At 41.5% G+C, this 21,088-nt stretch overlaps 1 protein-coding gene across 1 annotated transcript in view; it reads right to left on the bottom strand.

Moving 5' to 3' along the window:
- Nucleotides 1-21,088, bottom strand: part of LOC139367537 (mucin 13b, cell surface associated) — a 36,679-nt gene that overhangs the window by 14,896 nt on the left and 695 nt on the right. The window contains exon 2 of the mRNA XM_071105782.1: nucleotides 6,611-7,042. Coding sequence (XP_070961883.1) covers nucleotides 6,611-7,042 — 432 coding nt within the window. The remainder of the gene's footprint in view (nucleotides 1-6,610; nucleotides 7,043-21,088) is intronic.

Genomic DNA, 21,088 nt, shown 5'->3' with positions numbered 1-21,088 from the left:
AGAACAATGATTCCAAGCACCACCCTGCTTTTGAAGCTTCCGGTCTGTTATTCAAACTCAATCAGCATGACAGAGTGATCTCCAGCCTTGTCCTCATCAACACTCACACCTGTGTTAACGAGAGAATCACTGACATGATGTCAGCTGGTCCTTTTGTGGCAGGGCTGAAATGCAGTGGAAATGTTTTTTGGGGATTCAGTTCATTTGCATGGCAAAGAGAAACTTTGCAATTCATCTGATCACTCGTCATAACATTCTGGAGTATATGCAAATTGCCATCATACAAACTGAGGCAGCAGACTTTGTGAAAATTCATATTTGTGTCATTCTCAAAACTTTTGACCACGACTGTACATACCATCAAAGAGTGGGTCACCAACAAAATGTTTAACAATGGAGCAATTCTCACAAATAACATTGGGTTGATATCTGTAGTGCTCAAGGAACTACATTCTATGAGTGTCACGTTCTGACCTTTATTTCCTTTGTTTTGTATTTATTTAGTATGGTCAGGGCGTGAGTTGGGTGGGCAGGGTATGTTGGTTTTTCTATGTTTTGGGACATTTCTATGTTTCGGCCTAGTATGGTTCTCAATCAGAGGCAGGTGTCATTGTTGTCTCTGATTGAGAATCATACTTAGGTAGCCTGGGTTGCACTGTTTGTTTGTGGGTGATTGTCTATGTTGATTGCTTGTTTCAGCGCAGTTTGCATTAGCTTCACGGTTGTTAGTTCGTTTATTGTTTTTGTATAGGGTTTCAGGGTTCAGTGTTTTCTGTAGTAAAATAAATGATGAACACATACCACGCCGCATTTTGGTCCTCCGATCCATCTCGCCTCTCCTCTTCAGATGAAGAGGAGGACGACCGTGACAATGAGAGCAAAGTTACTTTTATCTAAACACAATCTGAAATCATGCTGAAATCTGTTGAAGCATTACTTTTCCCGAAGACCTACCATAAATATAGTTACAAAGACACATTGGAAAAGCAAGAATTTGTGGATATGAACAGATACCATTTACTTTTGTCTTTTTACATGTTGCAAATAAAGGTTTGTGCAAATAAATGTTTGGTTACATTTGCAACAGTACGTACTAATTAAGGTTTCTTAAGTGCTCTTGAAATTGCCAGCAGCATATCACCCTGCTCCCAAATCACTGCTGGCTTGCCTTTGAAGCTAAGCAGTATCAGTCCTGGTCGGTCCCTGGATGGGAGACCAGATGCTGCTGGAAGTGGTGTTGGAAGGCCAGTAGAGGGCACTCTTCAATCTGGTCAAAGGAGATCCAAATTCCCCAGGGCAGTGAAGTTATCATAGCCCTGCGTAGGGTGCCTTTTTGTCTGATGGAATGTTAAAACGGGTGTCCTGACTCATCGTAAGAGTAAAGATGATAACCCCGGTGTCCTGGCTAAACTCCCAATCTGGCCCTCATACCATCATGGCCACCTAATCATCCCCAGCATCCAATTGTCTCATTCATCCCCTCTCCTCCCCCCTGTAACTATTCCAAAGGTCGTTGCTGTAAAAAATTATATGTTCTCAATCAACTTACCTGGTAAAATAAGTGTAAATAAATCATTAAAATGTTGCACACAGTTATTCAACTTTCATTGGGGTCCGTTTGCTTCTGGTGCTCGGGGTGTCCCTCAGGGTGACCACGCACTGCTTTTCAAATGTGGCCCACATAGCAATAGTCATGCACACCGTACACAATTGCCATGTTAGCCACAATAATAACTTTCTTCTGCTGGTTGATCAAAACAGCACCATTACCAAATACGTAAAATGTTTACTGCATTTCCTTCATCCTAAAAACAGCCTTTGTGTGTGCACTTCCCAGCCTATCAGTGGCATCAATTAATCAAAGCAAAATGGAAAACCAACACGACTGCCGAACTCGAGGGCTGAGTTATGAGTTACTGATTTAAGTATGGAACAGCAAGAGGATCTGCCCCTCCCAACCTTCAAGCTATTCTCAAACCCTAATCCCCAACCCGAGCACGCCGTTCTGACAATTTCAGTGAGTTTACATACACTAAGTTGAGTATGCCTTTAAACAGCTTGGAAAATTCCAGAAAATGATGTCATGGCTTTAGAAGTTCCTTTAGAAGTCTCTAATTGACATCATTTGAGTCAATTGGAGGTGTACCTGTGGATGTATTTCAAGGCCTACCTTCAAACTCAGTGCCTCTTTGCTTGACATCATGGGAAAATCAAAAGAAATCAGCCAAGTCCTCAGAAAAAAAATTGTAGACCTCCACTAGTCTGGTTCATCCTTGGGAGCAATTTCCAAACGCCTGTAGGTACCACATTCATCTGTGCAAACAATAGTACGCAAGTATAAACACCGTGGGACCACACCGCCATCATATCGCTCAGAAAGGAGACGCGTTCTGTCTCCTACAGATAAACATGGTGCGAAAAGTGCAAATAAATCCCAGAACAACAGCAAAGGACCTTGTGAAGATGCTGGAGGAAACAGGTACAAAAATATCTATATCCACAATAAAACGAGTCCTATATAAACATAACTTGAAAGGCCGCTCAGCAAGGAAGAACCAAGTTTGTAAATGCACAAGGAAACAAAGATCGTACTTTTTGGAGAAATATCCTCTGGTCTGATGAAACAAAAATAGAACAATTTGGTCATAATGACCACCGGTATGTTTGGAGGAAAAAGGGGGAGACCTGCAAGCCGAAGAACACCATCCCAACCGTGAAGCACAGGAGTGGCAGCATCATGTTGTGGGGGTGCTTTTCTGCAGGAGGGACTGGTGCACTTCACAAAATAGATGGCGTCATGAGGTAGGAAAATTTGGTCGGTATATTGAAGGAACATCTGAAGACGTAGTCAGGAAGTTAATGCTTGGTCGCAAATGGGTCTTCCAAATAGACAATGACCCCAAGCATACTTCCAAAGTTGTGGCAAAATGGCTAAAGGACAACAAAGTCAAAGTATTGGAGTGGCCATCACAAAGCCCTGACCTCAATCCTATAGAAAATCTGTGGGCAGAACTGAAAAAGCATGTGCAAGCAAGGAGGCCTACAAACCTGACTCAGTAACACCAGCTCTGACAGGAAGAATGGGCCATAATTCACCCAACTTATTGTGGGAAGCTTGTTACCAAATACTAGTTGAGTGTATGTAAACTTCTGACCCACTGGGAAAGTGATGAAATAAATAAAAGCTGAAATAAATAATTCTCTCAACCATTATTCTGACATTTCACATTCTTAAAATAAAGTGGTGATTCTAACTGACCTAAAATAGGGAATTTTTACTTGTATTAAATGTCAGGAATTGTGAAAAACTGAGTTTAAATGTATTTGGCTAAGGTGTATGTAAACTTCCGACTTCAACTGTATCTTAAGATGAATGCACTAACTGTAAGTCACTCTGGACAAGAGCGTCTGCTAAATGACTAAAATTAAAAAGATATATACACACAAGTGGCACTTACTCAAATTAGTTTGAATTACTGCAGCTTTCAATTAGCCTATATTGCACGCGACACACAATTGTGCTGGTTATATATTTAAGCAATAAGGCAAGAGGGGGTGTGGTATATTGGCCAATATACCATGGCTAAGGACTGTTTTAATGCTCAACGTGAAGGGGAGTGTCTGGATACAGCCCTTAGCCATGGTATATTGGCCATCTACCACAAACCCCGGAGGTGCCTTATTGCTATTCTAAACTGGTTACCAACATAAATAGAACAGTAAACAAATGGAATATTGTCTGATATACTCATGGCTGAAATGCTGTTTAAACCAATCAGCATCCAGGACCCAAACTGCCGGGTTTATCATTTTAAATTCCACTGCAAGTACTGTGATATGGCATTTTTTGCAAGCAAATTTTTAGCACAGATTCTGTTACTTGAAACCTTACTATTTGCTCTAAAATAGGAGTTGTAATGATATGTTTTGTAACTATTTACTTGCATTAATTTATTACAATTTATAAAAACGTTAATAAATAAGCCATTATAAATGCTTAAAAATGGTTTGTATATTATTATGTATCCTTGCAATGCAGTACTTACAAATGCCTAATAAATATGTATAAATGTTTACAAATAACAAAATATTGTATTTTGTAGTTGAATACTGTAGTTGAATACTTGTTATACAGAGTGTATTAATGCTGTAAAAAAGTAAATCATTTTTATATTTTAGTCATTTAGCAGATGCTCTTATCCAGAGTGATTTACAGGAGCAATTAGTGTTAAGTGCCTTGATCAAGGGCACAGAACAATTTTTCATCTAGTCGGCTTGGAGGTTTGAACCAGCAACCTTTCGGTTACTGTCCCAATGCTCTTAACCTTTAGGCTACCTGCCACGACACCAGGTGTCAATTATTCATCTGTGAATCCTGAAAATTATGAACAAAATTTAATTACCTTTTTAAATTCTTACTCTGAAAATGATGTACATAAAAAAAAAATATCCAAAGTGGGATATCATATCACCATTTAAGATTGACAATGGGGCACTCATTTTTGATTTTAATATTGAATTGGCTATGCCCATAATGGGTAGTAACTACCGTGTTTTAGGTTATTGTCCTGCTGAAAGGTGAATTCATCTCCCAGTGTCTGGTGGAAAACAGACTGAACCAGGCTTTCCTCAAGGATTTTGTCTGTGTTCAGCTCCATTCCGTTTCTTTTTTATCTTAAAAAACTCCCCAGTCCTTAACGATTACAAGCATACAAGATGCAGCCACCACTATGCTTGAAAATATGGGAGAGTGGTACTCAGTAATGTGTTGTATTGGATTTGCCCCGAACATAACACTTTGTATTCAGGACAAAAAGTTCAACAAAAAGTTACAGACACATTTTTTGCAGTGTTACTTTAGTGCCCTGTCGCAAACAAGATGCATGTTTTGGAATATTTTTTATTCTGTATTCTTCCTTCTTTAATTAGGTTAGTATTGTGGAGTAACTACAATGTTATTGATCCATCCTCAGTTTTCTTCTATCACAGCGGTTGAACTCTGTTTTAAAAAGTCACCATTGGCCTCATGGTGAAATCCCTTAGCGGTTTCCTTCCTCTCCGGCAACTGAGTTATTGTTATTAGCAGGTAGACTAGTGGTTAGAGCGTTGGACCAGTAACCAAAAGGTTGCTAGATTGAATCCCCGAGCTGACAAGTAAAAAAATCTGTCATTCTGCCCCTGAACAAGGCAGTTAAACCACTGTTCCTAGGCCATCATTGTAAATAAGAATTTGTTCTTACCTGAATTGCCTAGTTAAATAAAGGTTAAATAAAATAAAATACCAACATGTGCCCATCTTTGCGAGGCATTGGAAAACCTCCCTTGCTTTGTGGTTGAATCTGTGTTTGAAATTCACTGTTCAACTGAGGGATCTTACAGGAAATTGTATGTGTGGGGTACAGAGATGAAGTAGTCCTTCAAAAATCATGTTCAACACTATTATTACACACAGAGTGAGTCCATGCAACTTATTATATGACTTGTTAACCACAGTTTTATTCATGAATTTATTTAGGCTTGCCATAAGAAAGGGGATGAATACTTTTTGACTCAAGACATTTCAGATTTTCATTTTTAAAATGTCACTGTTGCATTATGGGTTATTGTGTGTGGGCAAGTGACAAAACATCTACATTTAATCCATTTTAAATTCAGGCTGTAACACAACAAAATGTGGAAAAAGTCAAGTGGCGTGAATACATTCTGAAGGCGCTGTATATGTGCATTGAAATAATTGCCTGAAATCTAATCATGTCACCAGATAACTTCGCTAGGTCTGATAATGGTGTTAACCCAATCCATATCCTATTTCAGTCAATTTAGGGAGCTGCCATTCTGTCATCTAAACAACTAAGTCACTGATGTCTAGAGGGCAGCAATGAAAATGGGTTGTAATTGCCTTGCCGTCACAGTTTGAAAAATATACTCCTCTATCCATAGTCTTTGGAATTTCTGATGCTCAATGACTCTAGCTTTTGTTTTATCGTCAAAATCTGCAAAACAATTACTCCTCTTTCAATAAATGTTCCCTGACTGTCTAGCTTTCGTTTCAGTAATTGCTAAGTTAAACATTTTCCATCAGCCTGTCAAGGTATGCGTGAAGGGCTGTAGGAAGTCAGGTGCAGTAGACCAGAAGTAGAGCACACGGCACAAACGAACACGAAATACAAATACGGGTTGAACATAACCCAGCGCAACCAGCCTAACGTGCGCATACTGTACGTGAAAACAGATAAACAATACCACACAAAGACATGGAGGAAATAGAGGGTTAAATACACAACACATAATGAGGGAAATGAGATACAGGTGTGTGGGAAAACATGACAAAACAAATGGAAAATGAAAAATGGATCGGCATTGGCTAGAAGACTGGCGACGTCGACCGCCGAACACCGCCCGAACAAGGAGAGGCATCAACTTTGGCAGAAGTCGTGACACAGCCATTATAATTTCTACAAGCTATATGGCTTTAGTCATTTAATTCATTTTTTTTTAAGAAAAAAATCTTACCAAGCCAACATGACGGCCCATATGAAATTGGCCCTGCTGTTTGACACCCTTGGTCATGGAAAAACAAGAAGGATAGCTGGACGACTAATGAGCCTACCTGATTTTGATGGTGTTGTAGTGGCCTCCGGTGTTGGTGTTGGTGCCGCAGTAGATGGGGGAGCCGCAGTAGACGGAAGAGCCGCAGTAGACGGGGGAGCCGCAGTAGACGGGGGAGCCGCAGTAGACGGGGGAGCAGTAGTAGACGGGGGAGCCGCAGTAGACGGAGGAGCCGCAGTAGATGGAGGAGCCGCAGTAGACGGGGGAGCCGCAGTAGACGGAGGAGCCGCAGTAGACGGGGGAGCCTCAGTAGACGGAGGAGCCACAGTAGACGGAGGAGCCGCAGTAGACGGGGGAGCCGCAGTAGACGTGGGAACCGCAGTAGACGTGGGAGCCTCAGTAGACGTGGGAGCCTCAGTAGACGTGGGAGCCGCAGTAGACGTGGGAGCTGCAGTAGATGTGGGAGTCGCAGTAGACGTGGGAGTCGCAGTAGCTGGGGGTTCAGAATTGGGATTAGTGTCTGAAGGGTATAGATTAAAAAAAGATTAAAGTGCAATTGCACCACTTTTTTTTTTTTTGCCATTTCAGTGTCACAGCAAATCTCGTATTGTTTGAAAATCAATGTTTTTACTTTTGATGTCATTGAGTAAAACATTTTAACTTCATATTTTTAACTACAAAACTTAGAAATGCGGCGTTTTCACATATGTAGAAACTGGTATTGGTATTGTACTGGAGATAATGAATATGAGGTTGAAAAGTGATGGAATTGCCCTTTAAGATAATGTAAGCTAATGTATATGTTACAAAAACGTTTTAATTCTAAGAAACTCTATATAATGAAATTGAACAGGAAATATTGTCGATGGTCAGGTACTGTGACGGGTAGAGAAGACCAGTTCATTCTTGATTTACTGTTACACAATGGAAACAAGGCTGTACTGCCACAGCCAGACTCTCTTCCTCCCCTCTCTAATCAGCCCAGCTGGGAAGACTCCCACAACGTACTGGCATGGGCCCTGGAAAAACATTGAGTCTTCCTATCCTCTATGTTCCACCCTAGCCCAATATGGTTTCTCCCCCTTCTCCCTGAGGTGACGGTATCTATTCATTCACTCCCCCTCAAGGATTTCAAAGAATTGGACTGGTGTAAGAAATATGGTAGACACTTGAACAAGTGCACACTTCAGGTAGAAGGGGTGTGGGAAGAACCCTTATCCAATGTCCCTTAGGTATTTCTGTAGAGCTAAAGGCTTGGACAGGTGTAACTCAGTCAAAAAGGTGAAAGTACAATATTGCTTATACCTATCTAATCCTTTCAGATCTACATGAAGTGCCTAAAGGTAGGGCCTATGGGTCAATTCGGATTTCAGAAAAGTTCTCCACCCTCCCCACCATATTTCCCTCCACCAAACCTGAAAGTCATAATATAGCACGTCAATAACAGGGTTGCCAAACACAGGATGTGTCCACTTCAGCAGACTGCGTCACCTTGATCATAAAACCATCGGGATGATAAACATTGCGTTATGTTTAAGTTTCAGGTGAAATCCAGGGCACGTAACAGCAAGCTGTGAACAAATAAAAGTACAGCATTGGGCATGTAACAGTTAACACGACAAACTAAGTCCATATACAGTATAGGCTAGGTCCCTCTGCGAATTAAGCCATTGCTACTTAATGCTACGATAAAATCTATAATATGCCATTCATTTGGATAATTGTAGTCGGCAGGATAAGACAGATCCAAGTTCACCAAGATAGATAGACACTGATTAAACGGTCATATGTCATAACTGAAGCAGACACCAACCCCTACACACAGACAATGCAGACACAAACACCCACATCCTTTCATTCACTGTCCACCGTGATGCTCTTGCAGAACAGCAGCAGCAAAGAATAGGGTCTTTATTTGGAGTCTTGTGGGTTCAGCTCTTGACTGTATACAGCTCAACCCTGTCCCAAGAGAACTACAGGGGCCCCTGAAAGAGAACAAAGCTATCCAACCAGCAACACTTGAGGCACCTGGCTAAAGTTTCACTCTACATTGTATATGCCTACTCTGTCAGAGGAAACATATTTACGGGTATCCCTCAGAGAAAAAGCAGGTAATGCAATAAAATACACAAGAGTCCACTGTCCAAGGCCATAACTACTAGGAGTAGACAATGCCATTATTTGTACTGTAGGTAGGTAACCTGCTCTGTACTTTGTGTTGTGTGACTAAATAGATTTATCGCTTGGTTACCAGTGTTCACTGGGGGGGGGGGGGGGGGTGAGCAGCCAGGAAAGGGACCGATTTTGACTGTCTCTTCCTCTTTCGTGTCACAGTAAAATTATATAATGATTCACGTCCACCCATAAAACACACAAGACAATTCGGGACATGAATTTGCCCTACAATTAAACTACTTTGTAATGGTTAGGGAAGTAAACTGCATAATATTCCTGGCACTTGCACTTAAATTCTTCTGATAAGTTCCTATACTGCTTTTACCAACTCCTTTTAATGACCAGTGGCGACCCGTCATTCAGTGCAGGTTTGTCTGTTTTGCATGTTATTTTGGCATTAATACGTGTCACATATCAATTTGCAAACAATGGAAAAAAACGAAACATATTTGAGTTAATAAAGCCGCATACAAACAGTCTCTTTTTTTTTTTGCTTTCTTGAGTAATGCAGGTGTTCCAGCCTAGCTCAGTGCTTTCTGTGGTGGTGAGTCAGCCAGAGGTAAATACGGAGAAATGATAGTTAAAACATATCGGTGCTCATCGGCCATTGGACATAAACACTACACAACAAGTTGGAAATCGCAAATTCAACAATGAGTGGTTTGGAAGGTATCAGTGGCTAACTGCAAACACTGCAAAGCAATCACTAGCATGCTATTCATTGGAGTGGATGTGTGGTCCAAGTCTGTGTTTAAAGGTCTCTTTTCCAAGCTTAAAAGGATAAACATTCAACATTGGCCATGCTGTCATGATTTCTGCCGCGTTCAAAACAACTGGAAAATCGGAACTGGGATATCTCAGACAACTGGGAACTCTAGAAAAAAAACAAGCTTGGACTGGGAAAAAACATTTTGAACTGTCATCCAACTCGGAATTCCAAGTCGGGAACCTGGGACTCTTTCTAGAGCTCCGACCTGAAGATCACTAACGTCATGATTCAACCGTTTATTTCGCCGGAGTTCCCAGTTGTCTTGAAAGCTCCATAAATCCTGAGAATGACAGACTTTGATGATAAAGCCTGATGACAAGATTTGCCCACGAAGGCCCGCCGCACCACCTTCCTGTTCAAGTGAGCAGACACACAACAACAGGGTGTCCAACCATGTCTTGTATGCTGCTGCATTAATGATGTAATATGCCAGGGAGATACAGTGCCTTGCGAAAGTATTCGGCCCCCTTGAACTTTGCGACCTTTTGCCACATTTCAGGCTTCAAACATAAAGATATAAAACTGTATTTTTTTGTGAACAATCAACATCAAGTGGGACACAATCATGAAGTGGAACGACATTTATTGGATACTTCAAACTTTTTTAACAAATCAAAAACTTAAAAATTGGGCGTGCAAAATTATTCAGCCCCTTTACTTTCAGTGCAGCAAACTCTCTCCAGAAGTTCAGTGAGGATCTCTGAATGATCCAATGTTGACCTAAATGACTAATGATGATAAATACAATCCACCTGTGTGTAATCAAGTCTCCGTATAAATGCACCTGCACTGTGATAGTCTCAGAGGTCCGTTAAAAGCGCAGAGAGCATCATGAAGAACAAGGAACACACCGGGCAGGTCCGAGATACTGTTGTGAAGAAGTTTAAAGCCGGATTTGGATACAAAAAGATTTCCCAAGCTTTAAACATCCCAAGGAGCACTGTGCAAGCGATAATATTGAAATGGAAGGAGTATCAGACCACTGCAAATCTACCAAGACCTGGCCGTCCCTCTAAACTTTCAGCTCATACAAGGAGAAGACTGATCAGAGATGCAGCCAAGAGGCCCATGATCACTCTGGATGAACTGCAGAGATCTACAGCTGAGGTGGGAGACTGTCCATAGGACCACAATCAGTCGTATATTGCATAAATCTGGCCTTTATGGAAGAGTGGCAAGAAGAAAGCCATTTCTTAAAGATATCCATAAAAAGTGTAGTTTAAAGTTTGTCACAAGCCACCTGGGAGCCACACCAAACATGTGGAAGAAGGTGCTCTGGTCAGATGAAACCAAAATTGAACTTTTTGGCAACAATGCAAGACGTTATGTTTGGCGTAAAAGCAACACAGCTCATCACCCTGAACACACCATCCCCACTGTCAAACATGGTGGTGGCAGCATCATGGTTTGGGCCTGCTTTTCTTCAGCAGGGACAGGGAAGATGGTTAAAATTGATGGGAAGATGGATGGAGCCAAATACAGGACCATTCTGGAAGAAAACCTGATGGAGTCTGCAAAAGACCTGAGACTGGGACGGAGATTTGTCTTCCAACAAGACAATGATCCAAAACATAAAGCAAAATCTACAATGGAATGGTTCAAAAATAAACATATCCAGGTGTTAGAATGGCCAAGTCAAAGTCCAGACCTGAATCCAATCGAGAATCTGTGGAAAGAACTGAAAACTGCTGTTCACAAATGCTCTCCATCCAACCTCACTGAGCTCGAGCTGTTTTGCAAGGAGGAATGGGAAAAAATTTCAGTCTCTCGATGTGCAAAACTGATAGAGACATTCCCCAAGCGACTTACAGCTGTAATCGCAGCAAAAGGTGGCGCTACAAAGTATTAACTTAAGGGGGCTGAATAATTTTGCACGCCCAATTTTTCAGTTTTTTATTTGTTAAAAAAGTTTGAAATATCCAATAAATGTCGTTCCACTTCATGATTGTGTCCCACAGCCTGAAATGTGGCAAAAGGTTGCAAAGTTCAAGGGGGCCGAATACTTTCGCAAGGCACTGTATGTATACTGTAGCTAAGAAAGTAATACTACGTTTACAATGCATTCGGAAAGTATTCAGACCTTTTTTCCTCAATCTACACACAATACCCCATAATGACAAAGAAAAGTGTTTTTTTTCTGCAAATGTAAATAAACGTCATCTCACTGTCAACTGTGTTTATTTTCAGCAAACTTAACCTGTGTAAATATTTCTATGAACATAACAAGATTCAACAACTGAGACAATAACTGAACAAGTTCGACAGACATGGAATAATGTGTCCCTGAACAAAGGGGGGGAGGTCAAAATCAAAAGTAACAGTCAGTATCTGGTGTGGCCACCAGCTACATTAAGTACTGCAGTATATCTCCTGCTCATGGACTACACCAGATTTGCCAGATCTTGCTGTGAGATGCTACCCCACTCTTCCACCAAGGCACCTGCAAATTCCCGGACATTTCTGGGGGGAATGGCCCTGGCCCTCACCCTCCGATCCAACAGGTCCCAGACGTGCTCGAAAGGATTGAGATCCGGGCTCTTCGCTGGCCATGGCAGAACACCGACATTCCTGTCTTGCAGGAAATCAGGCACAGAACAAGCAGTATGGCTGGTGGCATTGTCATGCTGGAATGTCATGTCAGGATGAGCCTGCAGGAAGGGTACCACATGAGGGAGGAGGATGTCTTCCCTGTAACACACAGCATTGAGATTGCCTGCAATGACAACAAGCTCGTTCCGATGATGCTGTGACACACCGCCCTAGACCATGACGGACCCTCCACCTCCAAATCGATCCCGCTCCAGAGTACAGGCCTTGGTATAAATGCTCATTCCTTCGAATCCGACCATCACCCCTAGTGAGACAAAACCACGACTCGTCAGTGAAGAGCACTTTTTGCCAGTCCTGTCTGGTCCAGCGATGGTGGATTTGTGCCCATAAGCGATGTTGTTGCCGGTTATGTCTGGTGAGGACCTGCCTTACAACAGGCCTACAAGCCCTCAGTCCAGTCTATCTTAGCCTATTGCGGAGAGTCTGAGCACTGATGGAGGGATTGTGCGTTCCTGGGCACGCATGCCTAAGGCACGTTCACGCAGATGAGCAGGGACCCTGGGCATCTTTCTTTTGGTGTTTTTCAGAGAGAGTAGAAAGGCCTCTTTAGTGTCCTAAGTTTTCATAACTTTGACCTTAATTGTCTACCGTCTGTAAGCTGTTAGTGTCTTAATGACCGTTCCACAGGTGCATGTTCATTAATTGTTTATGGATCATTGAACAAGCATGGGAAACAGTGTTTAAACTCTTTACAATGAAGATCTGTGAAGTTATTTGGATTTTTACTAATTATCTTTGAAAGACAGGGTCTTGAAAAAGGGGACGTTTCTTTTTTTGCTGAGTTTATATAAAAAACTGAAATATCACATTTACCCCTTGACCCCTTGACTTTTTCCACAATTTGTTACTTTACAGCCTTATTCTAAATGTATTAAATAAAAAATATCCCTCATCAATCTACACAGAAGACCCCATAATGACAAAGCAAAAACAGTTTTTTATGAATAAAACAAAAAGTATTCAAACCCTTTACTCAGTACTTTGTTGAAGCACCTTTGGCAGCAATTACAGTCTCGGGTATTCTTGGGTACTACGCTACAAGCTTGGCGCACATGTATTTGGGGAGTTTCTCCCATTCATCTCTGCAGATCCTCTCAAGTTCTGTTAGGTTGGATGGGGAGTGTCGCTGCACAGATATTTTCAGGTCTCTCCAGAGAAGTTCGATCGGGTTCAAGTCCGGGCTCTGGCTGGGCCACTCAAGGACATTCAGAGACTTGTCCCGAAGCCACTCCTGCGTTGTCTTGGCTGTGTGCTTAGGGTCATTGTCCTGTTGGAAGGTGAACCTCTGCCCCAGTCTGAGGTCCTGAGCACTCTGGAGCAGGTTTTCATCAAGGATCTCTGTACTTTGCTCCGTTCAACTTTCCCTTGATCCTGACTAGTTTCCCAGTCCCTGCCGCTGAAAAAGATCCCCACAGTATGATGCTGCCACCATTCAGGCCAAAGACCTCAATATTGGTTTCATCAGACCAGATAATCTTGTTTCTCATGGTCTGAGAGTCTTTTAGGTGCCTTCTGGCAAACTCCAAGTGGGCTGTTAAGTGTCTTTTACTGAAGAGTGGCTTCCATCTGGCCACTCTACCATAAAGGCCTGATTGGTGGAGTGCTGCAGAGATGGTTGTCCTTCTGGAAGGTTCTCCCATCTCAACAGAGGGACTCTGGAGCTCTGTCAGAGTGACTATCGGGTTCTTGGTCACCTCCCTGACCAAGGCCCTTCTCCTGGTTACTTGACAGGCTCACTTTCCCGTTGAACTTTTCATGTCTTCTCGAATCCGCAGGACATAAAAAAGATGGATATTGATTTTGAAACATGACTACTAGTATTTTCATATTTTAGTATACACTTTTCATATTCATTCGAAATACCTCTTATTTTTCTACGATTTCTCACAAAAACAAGCCTGTCTCTGAAATCAACGGAGCACTGAGCATATACCAAGATTTTGTTTTCAAAGCCTTTTTACATTTAATTCAGCTTGTGTCATGCTAATTTTGAAACACGCGGAAACAACTTTAAATAGAACCACAAAATGTAAAATCGTCAAAGTTGTTACGAGAAACCTTCACAGCTATGCCAGAGCTCAGTTCTTATTTTCAGATGTATTAGGTTATAAAATCTGACTTTTGGGAAATAGAGTTAATGATACACTACATGGCCAAAAAAGACGTGGACACTTGCTCGTTGAACATCCCATTTTAAAATCATGGGCATTAATATGGAGTTGGTCCCCCCTTTGCTGCTATAACTCTACTGGGAAGGCTTTCAACTAGATGTTGGAACATTGCTGCGGGGTACCTGCTTCCCTTCAGCCACAAGAGCATTAGTGAGGTCGGGCACTGATGATGGGGGTTGGGGTATTAGGCCTGGCTCGCAGTCAGCGTTCCAATTCATCCCAAAGGTGTTCGATGGGGTTGAGGTCAGGGCTCTGTGCAGGCCAGTCAGGTTCTTCCACACAGATCGACATATGGACCTCGCTTTGTGCACGGGGGCATTGTCATGCTGAAACAGGAAAAGGCCTTCTCCAAACTGCTGCCACAAAGTTGGAAGCACAGAATCGTCTAGAATGTCATTTTATGCTGTAGCGTTAAGATTTCCGTTCACTAGAACTAAGGGGCCTAGACAGAAACATGAAAAACAGCCCCAGATCATTATTCCTCCTCCATCAAACTTTACAGTTGGCACTATGCATTCAGGCAGGTAGCGTTCTACTGGCATCCGCCAAACCCAGATTAATCCGTTATCCGTCGGACTGCCAGATGGTGGAGCGTGATTCATCACTTCAGAGAAGGCGTTCCCATTGTGCTGACGTTGCTTCCAGAGGCAGTTCGGAACTCGGTAGTGAGTGCTGCAACCGAGGACGGACGATTTTTACGCGATACACGCTTCAGCACTCGGCGGTCCCATTCTGGGAACATGTGTGGCCGCTGAGCCGTTGTTGCCACTAGACGTTTCCACTTAACAATAACATCACTTACAGTTGACCGGGCAGCTCCAGCATGGCAGAAATTTGACGAACTGAGTTGTTGGAAATGTGGCATCCTATGACGGTGCCAAGTTGAAAGGCACAGAGCTCGTCAGTATGGGCCATTCTACTGCCAATGTTTGTCTATGGAGATTGCATGGCTGTGTGCTCGATTTTATACACCTGTCAGCAATGGGTGTAGCTTAAATAGTTTGAAGGGGTATCTACAGTGGCAAGAAAAGGTATTTGAACCCTTTTGAAATACCTGGATTTCTGCAGAAATTGGTCATAAAAGTTGATCTGATCTTCATCTAGGTCACAACAATAGACAAACACAGTTTTCTTTTCATGTCTTTATTGAACACACTGTGTAAACATTCACAATGCAGGGTGGAAAAAGTATGTGAACCCTTGGATTTAATAACTGGTTGACCCTCCTTTGGCAGCAATAACCTCATCCAAACATTTTCTGTAGTGGCGGATCAGACCTGCACAAAGGTCAGGAGGAATTTTGGACCATTCCTCTTTACAAAACAAAAGTTTCAGGTCAGCAATATTCTTGGGATGTCTGGTGTGAACTGATCTATTGAGGTCATGCCACAGCATCTCAATTAGGTTGAGGTCAGGACTCTGAATGGGCCACTCCAGAAGGCGTTTTTCTTCTGTTGAAGCCATTCTGTTGTTGATTTACTTCTGTGTTTTGGTTTGTTGTCCTGTCACATCACCCAACTTCTGTTGAGCTTCAATTGGTAGCCTAACATTCTCCTGAAACATGTCTTGATAAACTTGGGAATTCATTTTTCCGTCAATGATAGCAAGCTGTCCAGGCCCTGAGGCGGCAAATCAGCCCCAAACCACCATACTTTACAGTTGGGACGAGGTTGATGTTGGTGTGCTGTGCCTTTTTTTCGTTGTGTTTTGTGTCACTTCCTAACAACTCAACTGTAGTTTCATCTGTCCACATAATATTTTGCCAGTAGTGCTGTGGAACTTCCAGGTGCACTTTTGCAAACTTCAGACATGCAGCAATGTTTTTTTGGACAGCAGTGGCTTCTTCCGTGGGGTCCTCCTATGAACACCATTCTTAGTTAGTGTTTTACTTATCGTAGACTCACTAACAGAGATGTTAGCATGTTCCAGATATTTCTGTAAGTCTTTAGCTGACACTCTAGGATTCTTCTTAACCTCATTGAGCAATCTGCACTGTGCTCTTGCAGTCATCTTTGCAGGACGGCCACTCCTAGGGAGAGTAGCAACAGTACTTAACTTTCTCCATTTATAGACATTTGTCTTACTGTGGACTGATGAACATCAAGGCTTTTAGAGATACTTTTGTAACCCTTTCCAGCTTTATGCAATTCAACAATTCTTAATCTTAGGTCTTCTGAGATCTATTTTGTTCGAGGTATGGTTCACATCAGGCAATGCTTCTTGTGAATAGCAAACTCAAATTTTGTGAGTGTTTTTTATTAGGGCAAAATAGCTGCTCTAACCAACATCTCCAATCTTGTGTCATTGATTGGACTCCAGGTTAGCTGGCTCCTGACTTTTGGAGAAGTCATTAGCCTAGGGGTTCACATACTTTTTCCAACCTACACTGTTTATGTTTAAATTATGCATTACATATAGACAAGAAAAATACAATAATGTGTGTGTTATTAGTGTAAGCACACTGTTTGCCTATTGTTGTGACTTAGATGAAGATCGGATCAAATTTGATTGTTGTGATTTGATGACCAATTTATGCAGAAATCCAGGTAATTCCAAAGGGTTCACATACTCTTTCTTGCTACTGTGCATACTTTTGGCCATGTAGTGTACCAAGGTAAGGAAGCGAAATTTCATCACCTAAGCCAGTTTCACCCACTCTGGGTAGAGTGGGTGGACATGCTACAATACTATTCCATAGAGTCTGATCCAGATAGGAGGGACGGCCCACCAACACAATGGTTGGGGAAACACACAAACGTTGAGAACTCTGAGCTGAACCACAAAAATCCTGATAAAAAAGTTGAAGTTAGTGATTGTAAGACCCATGAGAAAGTAACTGACTGACCTTTATCACCACCTCTCAGATGGATAGAATATTAACTAAAAGGGAATATTTAGCCAAGTTTGAATCCCTCTATGTGACGTGTTGTTTTTTCTCATATTATATCAATTATTCTAGTTTTGTGATTGAATTCAATGCAAGGAACTTATTGTACTCAAAATTACATCTAGGTCAGAGGCCTACATTATCCAGAAATTCTATCACTAAAGGCGTAAAATTGACCATCTTGTTGAGACATTTCTTTAACAGCCTTTTTATCAAGTCATGACTTGCAACAGAGAGCACTTAAAATGTTATTAATTGACAGGGACGATAAGACAGTGTGTGTGTGTGTGTGTGTGTGTGTGTGTGTGTATGTGTGTGTGTGTGTGTGGACATACCTGAAAACACAATCACACTGATTTCTGAAAGACATCCATTGAAGCCTCACATCTGACCTCCAAGCAACCCACCCCAAACTCTTCTCTCCTACCCACACACACCGTCGTACTTGCACATTCCCACTGAAAGTGTATGAAGAAGACCAACACAGTTGGGTCCCATTTCAACTTTTTGAGTCCCTGTCTCATAATCCAAATGTTTGTCCATGTCAATAATTTTCTATCAGGGCACTAATGGCAACACACATCAGTGTCATTGAGTAGTTGTTATACAACACACATCAGTGTCAATGAGTAGTTGTTATACAACACACATCAGTGTCAATGAGTAATTGTTATACAACACACATCAGTGTCAATGAGTAGTTGTTATACAACAAACATCAGTGTCAATGAGTAGTTGTTATACAACACACATCAGTGTCATTGAGTAGTTGTTATACAACACACACCAGTGTCAATGAGTAGTTGTTATACAACACACATCAGTGTCAATGAGTTGTTGTTATGCAACAAACATCAGTGTCAATGAGTAGTTGTTATACAACACACATCAGTGTCATTGAGTAGTTGTTATACAACACACACCAGTGTCAATGAGTAGTTGTTATACAACACACATCAGTGTCAATGAGTTGTTGTTATGCAACACACATAAGTGTCATTGATACAACACACATCAGTGTCAGTTAAACAACACACATCAGTGGCAATGAGTAGTTGTTATACAACACACATCAGTGTCATTGAGTAGTTGTTAAACAACACACATCAGTGTTATACAACACACATCAGTGTCCAACACACATCAGTGTCAATGAGTAGTTGTTATACAACACACATCAGTGTCAATGAGTAGTTGTTATACAACACACATCAGTGTCAATGAGTAGTTGTTATACAACACACATCAGTGTCAATGAGTAGTTGTTAAACAACACACATCAGTGGCACAACACACATCAGTGAGTAGTTGTTATACAACACACATCAGTGTCAATGTTAGTGTCATTGAGTAGTTGTTATACAACACACATCAGTGTCATTAGTTGTTATACAACACACATCAGTGTCAATGAGTAGTTGTTATACAACACACATCAGTAGTTTGTTATACAACACACATCAGTGTCAATGAGTAGTTGTTATACAACACACATCAGTGTCAATGAGTTGTTGTTATGCAACACACATCAGTGTCATTGAGTAGTTGTTATACAACACACATAGTTGTTTGTTGTTATACAACACACATCAGTGTCAATGAGTGAGTAACACACATCAGTTGTTAAACAACACACATCAGTGCCAATGAGTAGTTGTTATACAACACACATCAGTGTCATTGAGTAGTTGTTATACAACACACATCAGTGTCATTGAGTAGTTGTTAAACAACACACATCAGTGCCAATGAGTAGTTGTTATACAACACACATCAGTGTCATTGAGTAGTTGTTATACAACACACATCAGTGTCAATGAGTAGTTGTTAAACAACACACATCAGTGTCAATGAGTAGTTGTTAAACAACACACATCAGTGTCAATGAGTAGTTATAAAAGCAATGCATATGAATCAACTCCACTATCTAAGGTCAACTGATCATCAAAACGAGGAGGAAAATATACGCCTATCAACATGACAAGAACATAATGTTCGAGAAGCCTAGGTATTTATGAGGTCATGGACTTTGCCTTTTCGTTTCTCTGGAAAGAAACCATCACAAAAAAGGCGTGATCATTGATCATGGCGAACAAGTGGGGGTTCCCTGAGTAGGCCTAAATGTCTCAAGTCATATTTGTCTCACCACAACAAGAGCCTTAATTGAGGATAGTCCTCCATAGTTGTCTTAAATTGACTCATTCCAGACTGAATTAGATAATTAGAGTCTGAATCAAGCAATATGATTCCTCACTGTGCTAAGTCAATGGAGTCGGAATTATGCCAGGACATTGGATTCCCTGAAACACTGGACTCTTCACTTGTGCTGAGTCATTTAAGTCCTCACTGAGCAAATAAACGAGGGTATTTTCTGTGCTGAGTCATTTGAGTCTCAATCAAGCCAAGCCATTTGATAATCCCAATGAGCGAGAAACTCAGGGGTCTTCACTGTGCAGTGTCATTCAAGTTTTAGCCGAACAAGAAGATGGAGGGCCTAGCCATCGCTCTCCTGGGTTACTGTGGTAACATCTCCCGCTTACTCGGGGGGATTAGGAGCGCATTCCTGAAATAGTCATTATCCCATCAAGCAGTGCAGGTTGCAGTCCTAGACTACAAAAAAAACTGAGATGGGCAATCAGTGGGCCACAGCTGTATCATCCCCTCACAGGACAGAACATCCCGGTTTGCCATTTACGGGTTGGATGAAGATTTCAATGACCAACTCAATGCAATTTCTTGATATAATCAACTGGGGGTTCAAAACTGGCTTTTCTTATAGATGCAAAGAAGAACCAACATACATTTGCATTCCTTATGTTATCCTTCCTCACAATTAAAAACTTTCCAGAGCCACAGTAATTCAAGCAATGACATTAAAAACATTGTTTCAGGTGGCATGCCACCATAGAAAATGAGTAACCACTTCATATACTGTAGTAAATACTGTAGACCGGGATCAAAGTGTGAAGGCAAACAATTTGAAAGGTTCAAATATGACACAACGTTGTTGACGTGGTGACGTGATTGAGCTAGCACCATCTATTAAGCCTGGCATGCAAGCAGATCCCAGATCAGCCAAACTCTGTAAGGACCAGACTCAAATATAGGAACTAAACAGCCTGACTGACATGGAATCTGTGTGGCATCTGCAACAGTTGCAAACACTGAGAATTACCCCAAATATCTATTCAAAAGCTTAGGGCCACCCAAATGACTCTTCAGGAGCAAAGGCAGACTGGTCCTTTACGAAATGAATACTGCATATGCATAGATTTGATGAAAACGATTTGTTTCCTTCATTGGTAAGGATTAAACCTACAGCAGTAGCAAAACAATTATGAATGTCTTTGTAGTAAAAATGTTGCAATCGCCAATACATTTCAGCTTAGCTCACCAGACTCCCAACCCATTTGTATGGCAGTGTACCATCTGAGGGAAATTAAATGACAGTAGAAAATTCCTGGGGGAAATCCTTCAAGTAGCACTCCTTAATCTCCCATACTGGTCCACAAGACAACGCTTGGGTGGGGGGGGGGGGGGGGTTGCTTTTAGACATGTATCAATACAAGCCAATTATGGATGAGAGGTGACTATAGAGATGCTCTTTGTGAAAAATAGCTGGTTAATGTTTGCTGTAGCCTACTGCTTGTCTTCAATTGCAGAGATACAGAATGACATATTAACTTTGAACAATATAAACATGCACAGAAGGGTATTAAAAAAAGACTGAAATGTTGACAAATAAGCAAATGCAGATGTTTCAACAATGACAATTATAGGCCTACTCATTTCTTTGAATTTGTGTGAGTAAATTAGTATTGGAAGTTAGAAGTGACCATTGAACAGCAGATTGAGCGCTCACTCTTCAGAGGCAACTTGAAAGCATTTTACCAGCCTGCTTTCATTAACTTCAGTCTTACTCCTGAT

This window comes from Oncorhynchus clarkii, chromosome 16 (genome assembly GCF_045791955.1).
Source record: "Oncorhynchus clarkii lewisi isolate Uvic-CL-2024 chromosome 16, UVic_Ocla_1.0, whole genome shotgun sequence".
Lineage (NCBI taxonomy): Eukaryota > Metazoa > Chordata > Actinopteri > Salmoniformes > Salmonidae > Oncorhynchus > Oncorhynchus clarkii.
The sequence above is the reverse complement of the archived record's forward strand: the minus strand, read 5'-3'. Positions and strand labels throughout refer to the sequence as shown.